Source organism: Sinocyclocheilus anshuiensis, unplaced genomic scaffold, assembly GCF_001515605.1.
Source record: "Sinocyclocheilus anshuiensis isolate Anshui unplaced genomic scaffold, SAMN03320099.WGS_v1.1 scaffold1302, whole genome shotgun sequence".
Lineage (NCBI taxonomy): Eukaryota > Metazoa > Chordata > Actinopteri > Cypriniformes > Cyprinidae > Sinocyclocheilus > Sinocyclocheilus anshuiensis.
In genome coordinates this window covers 196,773-215,087 of record NW_015557126.1, presented here as the reverse complement: position 1 = coordinate 215,087, position 18,315 = coordinate 196,773, and the positions used below count along the sequence as shown (strand labels likewise).

At 37.4% G+C, this 18,315-nt stretch overlaps 1 protein-coding gene across 1 annotated transcript; it reads right to left on the bottom strand.

Moving 5' to 3' along the window:
• Positions 1-2,390: 2,390 nt before the first annotated feature.
• LOC107677868 (T-box brain protein 1-like) lies at positions 2,391-15,017 on the bottom strand. The gene is made up of 6 exons (XM_016472930.1): positions 14,314-15,017; positions 7,021-7,175; positions 5,050-5,171; positions 4,718-4,876; positions 4,320-4,381; positions 2,391-4,043 (listed from the first exon to the last, which is right to left on the bottom strand). The coding sequence occupies exons 1-6, from the start codon at positions 14,811-14,813 to the stop codon at positions 3,248-3,250; spliced, it is 1,794 nt and encodes a 597-aa protein (XP_016328416.1). The 5' UTR covers positions 14,814-15,017; the 3' UTR covers positions 2,391-3,247.
• Between the last annotated feature and the right edge of the window lie 3,298 nt (positions 15,018-18,315).

Sequence of the window (18,315 nt, the reverse complement as noted above, 5' to 3'; positions counted from 1 at the left end):
TTGTTGCTTTTAATTCAACAGATAGACAAGGATAGTGCCAGAGATAATAACCTATATAGGTTCCTTAAAAGACCTGCTATTGACACTCGAAGATATGAGGAGCATAATGTCCACCAGGGGTCAGCCAAAACATGGATTGATTGCTAACATGACAACAACAGACAATTTGTTCATTATTTTCAGTGCACATCAACAGTAACAAACGTGTCAGTGCATTTCAGTGTATAAAAAGAAACCAAACAAACATTAATTACACATCTTTTAAATTAACATAGAAACACTTTAATTGCACTTTAATTTTTTTTTGTTCTGTAACATTGATTGTCAGTTAAATAATATTACCGCTTTCTCTTGCAGCCATTTGCTTTTTGTTTATCAGTCAATTTCGTAATAACTAACATTAATAAACCTGTAAGCAAATTAATAAATTCAAATTATTACATTTGTAGAATATTACAAATTTCCCAGCATCTACATTGCATTGTATATTTTAAACAACTAAGCATCTGGCAATATCTGGCAATGGCTTTCTAATCCAGTAATGGCATTTTAAAATAATGCAGTCTTAACCATATTACTCTTGTTTCATTTGGTTTTGCATCAAAATACATATATGTAAAATAAACAGAGGCAGTTTGAGTCAGTTTGCTGACTTAAAAAAAAAAAAACTGTGATCACAGAGCTGGCCACAGAATATTGAAGAATCATCACTTTAATTAATTGTTCTATTTTACAAGTAATGTGAATAAAGGTGGTTTCATGTTAGGACACAGATCATATGCATATGTCTGTGTGCATATTTGTGATCTGAAAGATGCAGGAAGCTTCTATAAATTGACAGTTCTGAGCTCACAGGCTTCCGGTGTGTCCCAGAAGTTAGTTTACTGTCTTCTGCAGTGGCATCTTGTCACCCACTTATCTGTCTGAGGTCATTCTCACCTTTGAATGCCAGCGGTGCCTGATTCTTCCTCTGTGACACTGACGTCTGTGTGTGAGCTATCTGCATGTTACGCTGTTGTTTGAACAGAAAAGATGATTATATATATATATATAGTCAAGTCTGAAGCCCCTGCCAGGTGTCCATTTTTCCACCCTGACTATCTGTATACCGTCATGTGCGACGCCTCAAGACATGATGCTGTTGGTTTAAGTATGTCCTGTTACAGGTCATCAGATTGACACTAGTGTGTTTATCCTAACTCGTGGACTTTAGCTAAATGAAACCGGAGGAATACAAGGTCCTGTCTCAAACTATCACCGTCACATAAGTTGCCGGTTTTACGTTTACAGTACGAAAAGTAAAACTATAGAACTATAAAAATTTAGAGAGATCAGGAAAGAATTACTATAGCTCTCAAGGTTCAGTTTTGCATTTTAATTTTTCATTTATTAACCTTCACCTGTCTCTCTTTGCCTGTTTTTGTGTTTATCTGAAGCAGTGCACTATTTGTTTAAAGATTTTTGTAATATTTACAATATTTAATTGTTTTTAATTTTCAGCAGCCATACTTCAGTCTTGAATGTCTCATAATCCTTTAGAAATTATTCTAATATGCTGATTTGCTGCTCGAGAAACATTTCTTATCATGTTGAAAACAGTTGTGCTGCTTAATAATATTTGTGGAAACCACAATAGAATTCTCTGACAGATAGAAAGTTCAAAAGAACTACATTTTAATTTTTTTTGTAATATTTTAAACATTGATGCAAAAGGACAAATTTCTTAAAAAAAAAAAAAAAATCAGTCACCAAACTTTTGAATGGATACTTAATTTAACTGCATATATAATAACTCATGCATTCTATTAACCATATTATGTCTGTCTATTAAAGGATGGAATTCCAGCTGATGCATACAGCCATGGTTTGTCAGACATCATGGCTATTTTATTTCCAGCATGTGTTGTCTGAGTGGCCTGGGCTTTGATGTGCTTATTGATTGTGCTCCCTGTAGGGGTGCATTTTGGGATTGACTGGACACACAAATGTTGTAGCCTACTGTAATGAAGTCTCTGGCTCGCATTCAGAAGCAAAATGTATTAAAGCTGTGTATGCAGCACACAAGTGCATGCAACATTAGTCTGTTTAAATATAAATCTTCTGCTTAATATGCAAATTTCTGATGTTATTTCCAATGAGATCATCCATCAAATAACAACTATGTTAGAGGAACCGATTTGAAGTTGTTATAGCAGCACATGCTTACAGGTCCACAGCATCACATCTTGAGCAAGCCAATTTCGTGTCATTTAGAGACCACTTAAAGGATTTATGCGCAATACTCCACGTTTTCTGCAGCTTATACACTAAAAAAAAAAAAAAATTTTTGGAAGTTATGAATACAATGTCAGTCTTTCTACTTAAGAATTTCATGTTTAGTTCAATCTGTTACTTGTTGCTTCTTTGTAATTATTTGTGAAATTCACAATTTCAGAGTGAAAATAGGATGTATATATTTTCAGTGTACAATAGCTTTAGGTGAGAAACAGACATTTTCTTTGGTGTGTTCATGAAAGAACAAGCAATGTCAGATGATTGTCAGAATCAGATGATATCAGACTTAAATTCCATGTCTTTTCTCATCCAAAGCTATCAATAAGCTTTAGATGACTTGACATACAGCACATGAGTTGTATGAACTATTTTTATAGTGATTTTGCATCCTTGAAGCTTGAAAGCACTTTGTTGTAATTTCTTAAAAAATGTCTTTGTGTTACAGACAAAAAGTCAAACGGGTTTGAAATGATCATGACATGAGGGAGTAAATGATGATGGACTTTTCATTTTTGGGTGAACTATACCTCTAAGTCCACATTTTTAAAGACAGATGTAAATGTGACGAAAAGGATTTGATTGTTTGTTTGAGCGTGCATGTGGCGTGTGGGTTTTTGTGAGGTGTTTTCATGTCTGTGGCTGACGAGGGGGACAGAGACAGTTCCTTTGGGGGAGTGTCAGCAGGTGTGCTGTGAAATCTTCAGCTGCTAAAGTCACACAGGTCTGCCTGTCTGTGTGTCTCCAGGCCAGTGTCTCAGCGCAGTCACATCGTCTTCGTCTTTTGTGTGACAGTGACCTTCAGAACACCTCCACATGACCCCCAAACATCTAACACAGGGAACACAAAGCACAGAGGGGCCACCTAACACTTGGCACTGTAGCTACTATCACAGAGAGCTTTATCCCTGTGTCTCGAGACATGCAGACAGACGGTGGGTGGAAGACAGCAGGAGTACAGTCTGAGTGCTGGTCTTCAGTGGGTGTAGAAGCCGTAGTAGCCCGCGTCACTGCAATTGTCCTTTTCACAAACCTCTGCGCTGCGGTTGGGAGGGGAATTTTCCGTGCTGGACGTGTAAGGCGACACGCGCCTCTTCTTGCTCTCTCCTCCCTCAAACAAACCTGAGTCAGCTGAGTCCACCGATTTAACCGAGGGGGCTTCAATCCAGGCGTCCTCCCCGGACTCTTTGGACTTGTCTTGGAGCAGAGGCTGGAGCTGGGGATCCAGGAGCGACGGGGAGGAATGGAAGCGCGAGTTCACTGCTGAGGGAGATGAAGATGCAGCTGGGGACGAGATGGTTCGGAACCAGCCGAGACTAGACCCAGGTTTACTGTGGTGTGGGTGATTAAGATACTGCGGTGAGGGCCGTCCTGAGCTCCACGCTCCTGTGTTGGCACCAGAAACCGTCCCGGACGCGAAGGGGCTTTCAGAGTAGTAGCCCAGAGGGTGGTGTGGGGACGTCTGAATCGGAAACGGCTTGTAGAGGCTGTTGGAAGTGTATTCGCTCTCGTACGCGTTGAAGTCAAGGCGGTTCGGCGGCACCCCCTGCTGGCTGGGCAGGTAAAAGCGGCTGTGAGGGCTGGCGGTAGGGTCTTTGGGGCACTGCTGGGTCATGCTGACCGGCTCGCGGCTATAGAAACGACTCTGAGGCAGGGGGCTCATGTACTGATCAGACAGGTACGGCTGGTGAGGGTAACAACTGCCTGGGAGGAGCTGCTGGCTCTCGGTTGGGGAAGGCGTAAAGCGGTCTGAGTCAAGAGGTGCGTACAGCCTACATGAGAAAATAGAGGGTCAAAGGTCAACTTCAACTGACAAAACCCCTTCTGAAATGTTAACATGTTAATAATATTGCACTATTAATTAAACTGAGAATGCAGTTCCTGAATCTTAATTGAATTTGAATTTAGGTAGCAAATGGGATTGAATGTTGGAAGTCTTGAATTTTGAAGGCTTATAGATAAACAGACAAATACTGTAGACAGACAGACAGACAGATAGATAGATAGATAGATAGATAGATAGATAGATAGATAGATAGATTACTTACGTGTCATAATTGTCCCGGAAACCTTTAGCAAAAGGGTTATGATCTATTTTCAGCTGAGTGATCTGTGAAAGAAATGCCAGGGGAAGAGGTTGGAGAAAGGGCAGAGAGAGAGGGTAAGAGTAAAGTCACATGGGCACAGGAAGCATAGTCAGGGAGACTGATAGATCACTGCCATTACGAAATAATTTATGAATTACACTCATACTCTTTCCTACAATCAGACTTCTTCAGCACATGCACAACACTTTACAAACATCAGAGACTCAAAGTGCAGACATACATCCCACACTGTGAGGACATGGATCTTTGTTTGCTGTAAGCAGTGGTTATGTGGCAGATGCAGTCTGATTAACAAGAAAATAACCCACTGCATGATGCGTTCAGATGACATGACTTACATCTGCATTCTGGTAGGCAGTGACGGCAATGAACTGAGTCTCAGGGAAGACAAACGTCTGAGTTTTCGAGGTCAGAAAGGGGTCCTCCGTTCCATCCTCTTTCACCTCCACGATGTGAAGACGTGGTTGGTATTTATGGAGCGACTGCAGCACTATCATCTGTTTTCCAAGCAATGCAATTGTCAGAGAAATAGTGCAGATATGCTATAGTGTTATATATTCAACCTAAATGGTAAGCGTAATCTCTGTTTGACTACAACCAATGTCAACACAGATGACTCAGGTCTGATGCAGTAAGACTGCTTTACTGTAGGAGTTTATTAGTATATTACCTGTGCTACATTGTTAGAGCTGCCTTTGTTGTTGGTAAGTTTCAGTTTGCCAAAGGAAACTTCCTGTCTCATCCAGTGATTCCCAGTGTTGGGAGAGTCTGGGTGCATATACATTCTGTTTCCTGTAAAAAAAGCAAAAGCAAAAAAAAAAAGCACTTAAGCATAAATATATAGGTACTGAATACAATTTAAATATCCATGTCTTTGACACAGTATTTTATTGATATACAGGTGCATCTCAATAAATTAGAATGTCGTGGAAAAGTTTTCAGTAATTCAACTCAAATTGTGAAACTCGTGTATTAAATCAATTAAATGCACACAGACTGAAGTAGTTTAAGTCTTTGGTTCTTTTAATTGTGATGATTTTGGCTCACATTTAACAAAAACCCACCAATTCACTATCTCAACAAATTAGAATATGGTGACATGCCAATCAGCTAATCAACTCAAAACACCTGCAAAGGTTTCCTGAGCCTTCAAAATGGTCTCTCAATTTGGTTCACTATGCTACACAATCATGGGGTTTGAGTTGAATTACTGAAATAAATGAACTTTTCCACGACATTCTAATTTATTGAGATGCACCTGTACACCATTTAAAATACCGTTTAGGTTTGGGGTCCGTTTTTGAAAGAAGTCTCTTATGTTCACCAAGGCTGCATTTTTTTCCAAAAAAAAATACAGTAAAAAAGTAATATTGTGAAATGCCATTACAAATGAAAATAATAAAATTGTTGTTTCTTTTTTGTTATTATTTTCTATTCTAATATATTTTAAAATGTAATTTATTCCTGAAGCTGAATAACATTTTTTTTTTTTTTTTGACGTGACATGTGGCCAAGTATGGTGACCCATACTCAGAATTAGCGTTCTACATTTATCCCATCCAAAGTGCACGCACACACAAGTTCACAGCAGTGAACACACACACAAGTTCACAGCAGTGAACACACACACACACCCGGAGCAGTGGGCAGCCATTTATTTGCTGCGGCACCCGGGGAGCAGTTGGGGGTTCGGTGCCTTGCTCAAGGGCACCTCAGGCCTGGCTCAAGGGCACCTCAGTCGTGGTATTGAAGGTGGGAGAGAGCGCTGTACATTCCCCCCCCCCCCCTACAATCCCTGCCGGTACGAGACTCGAACCCACAACCTTTGGGTTGTGAGTCTGACTCTCTAACCATTAAGCCACGACTTCCCCTAAAGTTGTGCCGCTTACTATTTTTGTGGATGCTATTATACATTTTTTAGGGTTCTTTGATGAATAGAACATTCAAAAGAACAGCATTTATTTGAAACAAAAAGTTTTGTAACAATCTTCTTATTAAGAGTCTTTGCTGTCACTTTTGATCAATTTAATGCATCCTTGCTGAATAATATTAATTTAAAAACTCTTACTGACCCAAACATTTTGAATGGTAGTGTATATTATATATATATATATTTTTAATTATTATTATTATAATTTTTTACATTTGCTTATTTTTTATTCATATTTGTATATTCTATAATTTTTTATAATATTCTATAATTATAAAAGTGCAAATTTTAGGTAAGGAAATGTCATGAGTTTAGGTAGAGAAAGTCTAGGTTATAATAGGCAGAAGTATGAGCATTTCCAATTAAAATGATTGTACTTTATAAATTGATTGGTATAAGCCAATTAAGAGTGCTCTGTCAAATGCACACTCGCACTATACCATGCAGTCACCCTTGAACAGCAGTTGCAGTGCAGAGCTGTTGTGGTGGGCCACATGCTTAGGTTCCTCTGATTGTGGCATACAGTGGTATCAGAAACACTCATGCACTTCTAGCCACAAAAAGACAGCGTTATTGGTATGTGAAATTTTTTGCACTGCTCAGAAAAGACTCACACTTGAAAACCACAATGGAGATAAAGATATTTATCTTGTTTGTAGGGTTTAAAAGTAGATAGTGTGCAGAAAAAGGCACCATGTGACTGTCGGGTACCTGGCATGTTGCCTTCTGCCTTGCCGCACTGGACCCATTTGCCTCCTTGGTACCTCCAGTGATGCTGGTCAGCAAGAACCACGTCCACATATATGTTATAATGAGCTGAGGGGTCCAGTGAGCTGATGTTAAAGCTGAGGACAGGGAACATCCTCCTGTTGACAAACAGATCAGAAAACACAAGATAAGATTTTTGTTATAAATTTATACTTTTTTTAAATGTAGATTTTGTCTAAAACAAATAAATACATTAATACAAATATAAATTAAATCATAATTATATATAACATAACTATAATAAATACTTTTTGTCAAAGTCAAATCGATGTAAAATATTTTTGGATTCTTTTTTTTATATTCACTGATAGATATTAATTTCTTTAAATAATATTCATTTTGATGTTTGTGAGAGGAAATGTTTACTTTACAAATATTTCTTATTATAATAAAGGTTTTTGGTTACAGGTAATTGAGTATACAGTATAAATGAAAATATAACTATATGAAATAACTATAGTAATATAACTATAATATGTATTAATTAATGCAATGTATTTTTTTTGGTCAAATATTCATTCTGAAAGTTTGTGAAAGGAAATTTTGTTACAACTGGGTGACACCCCACTCTTTAAGAAATAGTTGTCTTAAAAACAAATTGTATATACGGGTGGTATTTGGTGGTAAGCAATAGTTACGATGGTACAGACATTATGATAGAAAGGCAACTGGGAGCAGGCTGTGTGTGAATCTTTAATATGACAATTAATAAAACATGTTGGGAGATGTATGCTTGATTGCTGTAGTTTTCCTTGCTAGACAGATTTTGATCAGGGTACAGAGATGGAGTGGAGGTAACTGGGAGGTCAGTGTGTCCCAAGGAAGTGTGAAGTTTCCAGAAACTCAGTAGACCCAGTATGAAATGTGCTGCTTCTGTTTTTCTGTGCCTTTCTGCCTCGCTATCACTTGTGATAAAACAAACCTTTGACATCAGCCATGCTGGCTTTAATTCAACCTCACCCAATACTATGACGCTTTCAGTCTCACTAATACACTCTAGAGATGACGTCTGTGCCACATGGCTGCCTCTCATTCAAAAGATTTAACAGTTGCGGGCTACTGCTCATGCTTGTATGTTTCCCCTCAGCCGGATGCTCCTGTTAGGTGACACTCAAGTGCGATTGTCTGCTCATATCTGTGTCTGTATCAGTTCCATGAATTGGATACACACCAAATAATTTGTATATGGCTCAGAATGGATTTAGTTTGTGAGTATGTTTATAAAAATCTCTCACTCTCTCTTGCTCTGTCTCCTGTGCCTGTATGCTTGATGAGTGAAACTGTACACCTTTTTCCCATTGGCAAGAGCGTATGGGGGTCAGATTATTGGAATTAGTTCTGCTTACATATATATATATATATTTATATATATATATATATATATACTGTATGTATATATATATAAACAAAAACAAAACAAAACAATTTGGCTTTGTACATGGATATGGAAATTGTAGGTTAATGGATAAGAAACGATTGATAATCTTGAAATACTTTTTAACATTAGCAAAAGGACATGTATATGTACCGTACAAAAGTCTGGGGTCAGTAAGTTTTTGTTTGTTTATTTATTTTTTGAATAAATACGTTTTTAACTGGTGATCATAAGAAACATTCAAAAATCTTACAAACAGCAATTTTTTGAAGTCTGTGTAAGCAACAAAACTAGTAAATCTAACCATAAAACAATGTTAAAACATCTAATTATGATTAAAACAAACATTGGGGTTAAAGTTTCGCAATTACGTATGTCATTTAAAGAAATAGTAAACCCAAAAACGCTAATTATACACATGAGATATGAATGTGAAATGTTTCTCTGAACTACAATGGAGGGAAAGTTTTTTTTAAAAGCATAACTGTACATTGTTATTTGTTTGTACTTTTTTGTCATTTTTGACATTCGACAGCTCATAGCCACAGTCTCTTTTTTATCTTATGCAAAAGCGCAGCTTGCACATTCTACTAAATATCTCATTTTGTGTTACATTTGCTTCACAAAGTGGAAAGGGATGAAAAAAGAGACTTCTTTGAAAGAGAATTAAGAGATACTTTGACCTGAAATAAGTTCAGTTTCACAATTTCTCTTTTCAAGTAGGGTAAAGGACGCCTATCGAGGATCAGAGCACGAGGATGATGACACTCATTTGCTACAGGGTGGCATAACACAAGCGGACGAACTGCCCACCCATGGGCAGCTGTAATTAATCATCATTCTCAGATGTAGCCCTGGCATTGTGGGGCCTTGTGGTGGTGAAGAGTGAGGGTGAGCAGGTGAAGGGTTTCTTCTTCCACATCAGTTGTCAATATAAGTGAAAACAGAAACCAGAATCGTCTCTGTATCATTCAACGCTTATGCGTTGCCTCCTCACTCTGAGTTATAACTATACTGTCTGTGGCAGTCACTTTCCTCATCTGACTGAGCCTCAGAAATTGTCATACTTATTTAAAATGAGACATTTATAAGAAATCAGTACCTGGAGAGGGGGAAACCAGTGGGTTTACCACTGAGAGGAATGTTTTGCATGAGTGGGAGGTTAAGGCTTACGACAAAAAGTTAGAGGTTAACCTTTGGAAACTTATCTGCCACTCCTTGACTCAGTGATGGAGCCGTGAACACGGTAGTAGGTGGTTGCCAAAACAAAAATGCCTCCTCTGCTGTCTAGGACTTTAGGAAGGTACAGTTTTCCATACATATATGTGTTTCCCCTCAGCAGAAGAACTGCTTGATTTGATCAAGGCAACACCACTGCAGAGTAAAAAAAAGACCGGAAGGAACATTAAAAAAAAACAAAAAAATAACTGTCTGGATATCGACTGGTGAAGGGCTTTCTGTCACTAATACGCCAGGACAGAAGTTCAGGTCCAGTTTATGTCATCCTCGTAGTCTTGATACTGAAAACGCGCCAGTCTGCGGCTGCTAGCTGTTTTTGTGTTCACTTTTTTTATACATAAATGTAAAATATCAAACATGACCGAAGCAGACTGACATGTACAGTAAGCATGGCATGTTTACATGGTTATTGTAAGCTATTATGTGAATGTGGTTACGTTCAGAAACCACAATATATTTGCTGATGTTGGAGAACCATCATAACTGTAGTGATGAGCTTGTAGCACGGCTGCTAAAAAACAGTGGCTGGAAATGGAGCAGGCAGCAAGCAACCACAGCTACATGCGATCCCTTTGATCTTGATGGTGTTCTACTGATGTGCTACTGTCACAACTCATCTGTTTCTGTCAGAGCTGCTTGATGGGATTCTGCTGGAATTATGTACACAGCGATCAGTCTGTACTGCAGTGAGCGAAGACGATTCAACAAGTTTGCTGCTTCTGATGTCTGACTTTTTGCAGCAAGACTGCATACTCCATGCTACCATATACAGCTGAACAGGAAGTGATTGTTAGTTGAAAAAAAGAAAGAAAGAAAGCTCAAAGGCTACAGGCAGAGAGACCTTGAGTGGTGCAGGGGGAGAGATTGCATTTTATGCAGAGTCTGGACGACCTCAAGAATATTAATAAAACTGATGCACTGATATTGCATGGGTTGCTCTTCCTGTAAATCTTTATAAATGCCTATATAAAGTAGCCCCAAAAAGCATAAGTAGCACACTTAAAAATGTATTATTATATAATAATAAAACATTTTATATTTCTACATCCACTAAAATCACCTTGACATCTTTAAGTAATAGAAAAAATGGCTCAGAAAAAAGCTAGTTCAATGTTTACAGATGCCACTTGGTTTGCTATTTTATTATACAATGAACATTTTTGTTATTTTAATGTGGTAAGGATTAACTTTGAAATAATTTTCACTCAGAAACTGCTAGTAAATTTCACAAATAATTACAAAGAAATGGCAATTAATTAAATGTTGAAGTAGAAGGACTGAAATATTATTGTCTTGCAAAATGTTTTCCAATAATATTTATTTACAATTTTTTTTTACAGTGTGTACAATGCAATGAATGCAATTCATGCATTCTTAAAAGGAATTCTGTCATCATTTACATTATTCCTTCTGCAGAACGGAAAAAATAAGATATTTTGAAGAATGCTGAAAAAAAAATAAAACACTGAGACATTTCTCAAAATATTTTTAATGCTCCACAGGAGATGGAAGGTCATACACATTTGGAACGACATGAGGGTGGGTGACAGAACGTTGATTTTTGGGGGCACTGTTTGCTGTTTATAACTGCTGTCTTTATTATCTAACCTATAATGCTGCAATTTAAGGGAGGACAAATGAAGGCCAGATAAATGATTCATGTACTGCATGGTTTGTACTCATTGTGCAGTATATTTCACTATATCATGAGGTGATAATGCTTTGTGCGAGTATAGAAAGTGTAAAGAAGTTCCTAAGAGTTTCACTACGCAATTTTAGACCTCACCAGCATAAGCAAATGCTTGGAAAATGTCAAGCTTTTTGTGGTCTTAAATATGAGACGTGAATCCACTGAAGCAGAAAGCCAGCTTTATTTATACATAATGCACAAACCCATGACTCCTCCACCAAACCTACGAAGAACCTACTGATTCACATCTCCTATACAACCACCTAAGACCAGAATATCTTTTGTAACTTTATATATTGACGTTTATAATGACAGTGAAAACCCCTCTTTTCAGGCATGTTGCAGATGCGTTTGGCAAGACATTTTTCTTTCACTCTAGTATTTATCAGCCACTGAACATGCAGTGGAATGGATTATCTGTGGTTTCATATCCCTCCCACTGATGTTCTGTGAAGTAACATTTTTCATGAATTTCAGTCCAGTTATTAGTCTGGCACTCGCTTGCTGCCTTATTTGGATCTCAGACTAGCATAAAAGCAAGACAACGCTCACCTACACCAATCTATGTTTAGAGCTGGTGGCCTCATGCCTGTTTAAGTTTGTGAAACCTGGTGGCAGGGGTGAGGTTAGGGGCCAGTTTTAAAGTTCGACTTGAAAAGGGCCGAAGACCTCAGCTCTCGTCTCAGGCTTCTTGACAGTGCATTTCAAAGCCTCGACTCGGACTGCACCTCGACTTCTGAGGAAACGTGCATCACTGCACTCACAAGGTACCAACCAGACCAGAGGAGAGAGAGCAAAGAAAAAGCGAGAGAGAGAGAGAGAGAGAGAGAGAGAGAGGGAGGAAGAAAGTGCCTTCCTTCATTTCCTGCACTTCAAAGCTACCTCCACTGATGTGTATGGCCATCAGAGTCTCAGTGGTGCTTAACCAACTTTACCCCCAAATGCACCACCCCCTCCTCCTTACTTTTTCACTTCCTGTCTTGGGCAGAATTACCTGAGCTCTGACACTCACTGGCAGTGAGAACCAATAAAAATAACCGTACAAACCAGAATGTAATAATAATTCACCAAAAATAATGTGTATTTAAATAAACTGACTCAATCTCCAGCATGTGAAAAGATAACTTCACTAGATTTGAAACGAACCGGATTCAGAGGCAAAAAACTTAATCATCAATATGCTGAATCAAAACAAACAAGGTTTTCTTGCTTAAGCTAAAGATGAAATAATCTACAAGCTATTCAATTCTCCCAATAGTCAGTTTAATTGTTATTCGCACATACAAGGGTGATTTGAAGTATTGTATATGTAACATCTTTAATAATGTATACCATTAATAAACTACATAATATGCGCCATTTAATTTCAGTCTTTCTGAATGTATTTATTCTGAATGCCTTGAGCACAGCTGTAAAGTTGGTTTGCAAAAGTTTTCAAGGGACCTACCAGTAGGTTACAGGTTACAAAAGCATGCCTTCACACACTAACACCCTCACAAACAATTGTACTGTACACACAGATGCACGCATATCTGCGTAAAAGCTACCAAACTACAAATAATAATAATGTTAAGAAAAAATAAATACATATCTCTGTTTTAAAATTTTTAACTTATTACGAAGTGTTCGTTTTTATGTGGTGCATACAGTACGGTACAGTACAGTACAAAATAAAATAATGAAAGTTATAAGTGTTGAATATGACATCAGTGGGAATTTTTTTAAAGCAATATCATGAGCAGGATTTTACTGCTATAATATAATATTGGTATAGCAGTATTATGTGAAATTCAGTCGGTGGTAAAAACATTGAGAGAACAGAGAACATTGTCACCTTTCCATTTCAAGGTTAGACCTGCTTTCAATACCATATTTAAAATGTATATTATTTCTAAAAATCTAATTGAGTAAATATGTCATGTATGCATACTGAAAATGCTGAGTAAATCTCAGACTACAAGTGTTCATTTTTTGTCTTCTGAATATTTTTTTAAAATAACTCTATGGACTTAAAGTGTAAGCGTTTCGCATGCTGTCAATTCTCATACATTTTTAACAGGAATCATTTTTATGGTGACAGGTGTGATCAGTGTTTTTATTCATTTTTTTTCTTCTTTTTTTTAGCATATGCAAGAATCTGTGATAAATATTTTTTATCAAACTGACATATAAGGGCCTACTAACAATTATGCAGTTTTATCAGTCAACATTTTAAATCCATATGACTATGTAATTTATGCCTTGAAAGCAGCTCTAAATTGGAAGTGTTTCACATCTGTAGATTATAATCATCAGGGACATGTTTAGATATTAATGCTTGGTGACCTGTCAAACGTCCCCACAAGCACTTTCCTCCCTCTCTGGGGTCTCTAGGGAACACCACCAGTGGTTTATAAATCACAATATTTTCAATTAACAGTGTGTTTTTATTATTTGTATCATTATTATTACTCACACTAAACATGATAACTAAGTTTGATCATCACGTTCTTTCAGAACATAGCCGTTATTATTCTCAGTATTTAAAAATAACATATCCAAAATATCCAGACAATGAGGTAATTCACTTTCAAAGATTTGTGTCAAAGTGCATCTAGGTACAGTGAGAAAATTGGACAAATTACAGTATTTGTTTACTTTTGACAATAACTGAAACCAGGTCGCGGTCTGAAGAAAAAAAGATCAGATCGAAAGATCTCTGTAATTAGGCTTCTAAATTTAAGACACATATGTCAAGGACTCGATTTCATGCCCCGGCTGGCACAGCTGGCATTTAGATAATTACATAAGTAAGAGGAATAAACATTCATATAGGGCATTTGACCAGTTTCTTATTATGATCCATGCTGTTATCGCGTACAAAAACTTTACCTTGATAATGACGTTTATGTTAATGATATATTAAATAGTGGCAATCCATAAGGCTTCTTACCGTCCCTGTTTCGTTATGATCATCTCTGTCTGGTACTTGTGGAACTTTGCCCACAGCGGGTAGTTGTTGAGGAGCACTTGCGTCTTCCCGGACACCTGTAGACCAGGTAAAGAGTACATCGGTGCTCGCGGGAACCCGTGCTGAAAAGACGCCGGGTAGCCGTCTGCGCTGCTCGGGTACGCGTCTTTACCGTTGGCTGAAGAATACGCATCGGCTCCGCCTGGAACGTAAGTATGTCCCGTCCCGCTCCGGCTGGTGAAGTGACAGCTGCCGAGCTGAGCCGGTGCGTAAAACCTCCCCGTCTGCACTCCGGCGCTTTGGTGGTGTTCGGCGTGGAAAGGCAACGTCAAACTGTCCTGTCCATTTGGAATCGAGTCCTGATAGTAAAACCTCGTGTCTTGGATGCCCATCTTGAAGTCCGGTAAGTCGCGGTTTCGGTGCAGGTGGCTGTTTAATTCTGCGCCTTTGGCGAAACTTTGCGCGTCTGTTCCATTCAACATATTGAGAAATAAATTCCTGCCTATGCCGCCCACCTGCAGCACCGGTTCGAGCTCACTAGAGGTGTCATAGGTTTACCGTCCGTATGCTTTATCATTTAAAATAAGACTCCAACACAAACTCTCTATAGCCAGCAAGTTGTGTAAGCGCACCGTGTAATCTACTTTTAAACTACTTGGGAAGTCTTCATTTTGATTTATCTTATTATGTTGAAGTCATTGCCACTATGTATTTGGAATAGAAATCGGACTTCAAACACATGATAAGACTCTATGATATATCCATATCTCGAATGGTAATTGGTCCGGAGGTGGGCTTTACACTCAGACTGGGCGTGATAGGCTTGATGCGCGAGGACGGGCCTTCCCCTGTTTACTGGGGCTTCAGTTTGATACTCGCTTAATAGAACTGAGCAGCCTTTATAATGTATATTCAATGAGTGTGTACTGATTAAAAAATTAATTATTTTATATATAGGATAAAGGTATGTGTGTGTGTATTCAATAATCTATTTTGTATGAGTTTTTAATAAAAAAACAATTGGCTTTCAACTAAATTTCTAAAAGAAAATACTGTTAAATTAACACTAAATTCATTTAACTCATTAGATGTGTTTGCAGGTGTTGATGAATAATATTTGGAAGACATAATGCAATACAAATCTCAGTGAGTAAGTCGTTTTCCACTTATTATAAATAGATATTTTTGTTTTTGAAACTTACGTTTATGACATTCATTCTCACTCAAGCAATAAGAGCATCTTTATTGAAGTTTTACAGATGAAATATTACATGAATGTAATTAAGTGCACTGATTTTTTTAAATGTATTTATGTATTTATTTTTGTACAAAATGATGTTACATGATGATGTTACCAGCAGTATTGGATGGCATTTTAGTAACTGTACACATATAATGCCTTAAAGTTCACTATAAGCACTTTTTCCAACAGCTGGCAACAACTTTCCAACAACTAGCAATAACATAAAGATGAACACAAAAGACCACATGCGTAACACACATGACACTAAAATAATACAATGTAAATAATGTAGAAAGCAGCAACTTCAAATAGTGTACATACAAAAATAAGAAAGTAACTTTTTAAACAGAATCTAAAATGATATTGTTTGTACAGGGGACTGTGGGAATTCCTCTTTCACAAGGTAATGATTTTTACTTAAAAAGCATAATTTCAAAGAATATGTAGTGCCTTCATTGTGTTATATTTACTTTCTGCTACTTTTAAAATACTTAATAAAAAAATAATAAATTATACGTACTGTCTTATAAAACGTAATATAATTTTTTACTGTATGAACATTTATTTTTACAATTTAGTAATGTTTTAGTTTCTTCACTTTGTTGTAACATCCAAACATGAGTCTTGTGACAGCTATTTAGTCTTGGATGGAAAACTCTGTCTTCTTTTCATTTTATTATAGTTCAGTTGCATTTAAGTAATTTGTATAGACTGTACACATCTTTTGCACAAAATAGTACAAAGTGTTAATTACTAAAAGAAAATCACAATACCCCATATCCGCCAACATACAAAAAAACATTACACCTACATACACACACACACACACACACACACACATACACACACTCTGTGTCCCCCCAGTGCAGGTATGACACGATTGTGTCTCTCCTAGCAAGGTGAACTCACAAGGTCACCAGTTGAGCTCATTGGTGTTGACACTCTAGATGATAGCGTATTGTCCCCAGTGACACGTCCACAAGGCCGGGGCGTTATACTCTTCACCTGCCCTGTGGGGGTGACAGGCACCTTTTAGGCCTTAGTTAAGCTGATCTCCCGCAGGCAATGTTCACCACGGCCGTACAGAATACAAATGGTATGCACAAACATCCCTCATCTACTGTATCAACAATTAAACAAATCACACTACACACACAGCACGCTGCCTGGCGGTCTTTTAAGCATTTATGCAGAGGCTTTGAACGCCACGCATTCTCAAATCTAGTTGGAGCAGTTGTCTCAGGTGTATGGCAGTTCTCTGTTCACAGTGTGTGGGAGGAGGGAATTTATATTAGCACAACTCATCTTTAGAGCAGTTTCTGTATGTAGCGCTATATGTAAAAGTTGTACTTTTATTGTAGTAATAACATGAGAGGATACGACAATCAAATTATTCAGTTCTTCTTTCCTGAATATTGTGTTGGTGTTCCCTCAGTAACACTATTATCTTTTGCATAAGACGTAAATGATAGCTGCGAAGATTTTTATGAGGTCATATTCACATCTGTGGTCAGAGTGACAGATGTGTGATGTGAATGATATGACCAGGATCCGACTTCATTTTTCATTTTAGATTTGGTGAGATTTGGGGAGATATGTTTGGTTTTGAAAGCAAAGCTCTCCTAAAATCATGTCTTTTCAGTTGAAGATAAATCAGAGAGTGATGTGCAAGACTGCTGGATTTCTTGATCACACTTCTTCTTCCTGCAGTTTCGGGGCTTGAGAGTTTTCATGTGTTGGATTAGTGTTGAGAGGTGTAATTCTGACTCATCCTGTGTTAATGTTTTATCTATACATTTGAGATTTTCCATCAGTAACGATGATCTGTTAAGCAATATACCTTCGGCTATATGCAACTGTGATAGTTTCTATCTGTGCTCTCTCTTTCCACAACAGTATGACTCTCGTCTCAGTGTTACGGAGGGGAGAGGAGGACATAGGGCCTAGTTGAAGGCCCCGCAGAAACTTGAGCGCGCCTAATGCTTTGATGGACCCAGACCGTGCCTGCACTCCATCAGTCTTGATATGCGGTACCCATTTTGTCAAAACAGCGCTTTTAAAATGTCAAGTCTCACTTCCTTTTCCTATTTACTTCATTTTGGACTTTACTCTAATTCATTAAAACAAATACTTATGATCTATTCTAATTGTTCTTCAGAAATAGTAATTATTATGAACACTGACATACAGAAGTGTATCAAAATGACAAATGTGAATAAAACTATTTAAATATATTAGCATGATCTATTTTTGGCCTATTTTCTAAAATTCATGGAATTTCATATTGCTGAATAAATGTAAAAAAGACAATAATTTGTTACAAATTATTAAGACTTGTGGAGTTACTCACAACATCCGTTCCTAAATCGGCAATCTCTTGGTGATCCTTGAAAAAGTTGCTCATCAAGACCCCAACATGAAGTAAGTCAGATTTTCAAGCTTGAGCTTTACATCCTACTACTAGTTAGTTTTGTAATATTTATGTTTGAACACTTTTGGCCCTGCAGTATGATACATCCACAAAATAGAAAGAGGAATTTTTCCTATTAATAAACATAAAATCAGTTAAAGTTTTACTTCTGTGTATGCTAGCTTATGGGAAACAATGTGTCAAAACTGTCCTATTGTTTGACATGTTAATCTAAAACTACTATAAAGAGCATTTAAAAATATACTATAATTACTGTCTTCTATTTTTAGGAAAATATTTTATTAAATATTTTTCATTTAAAAAATTCATT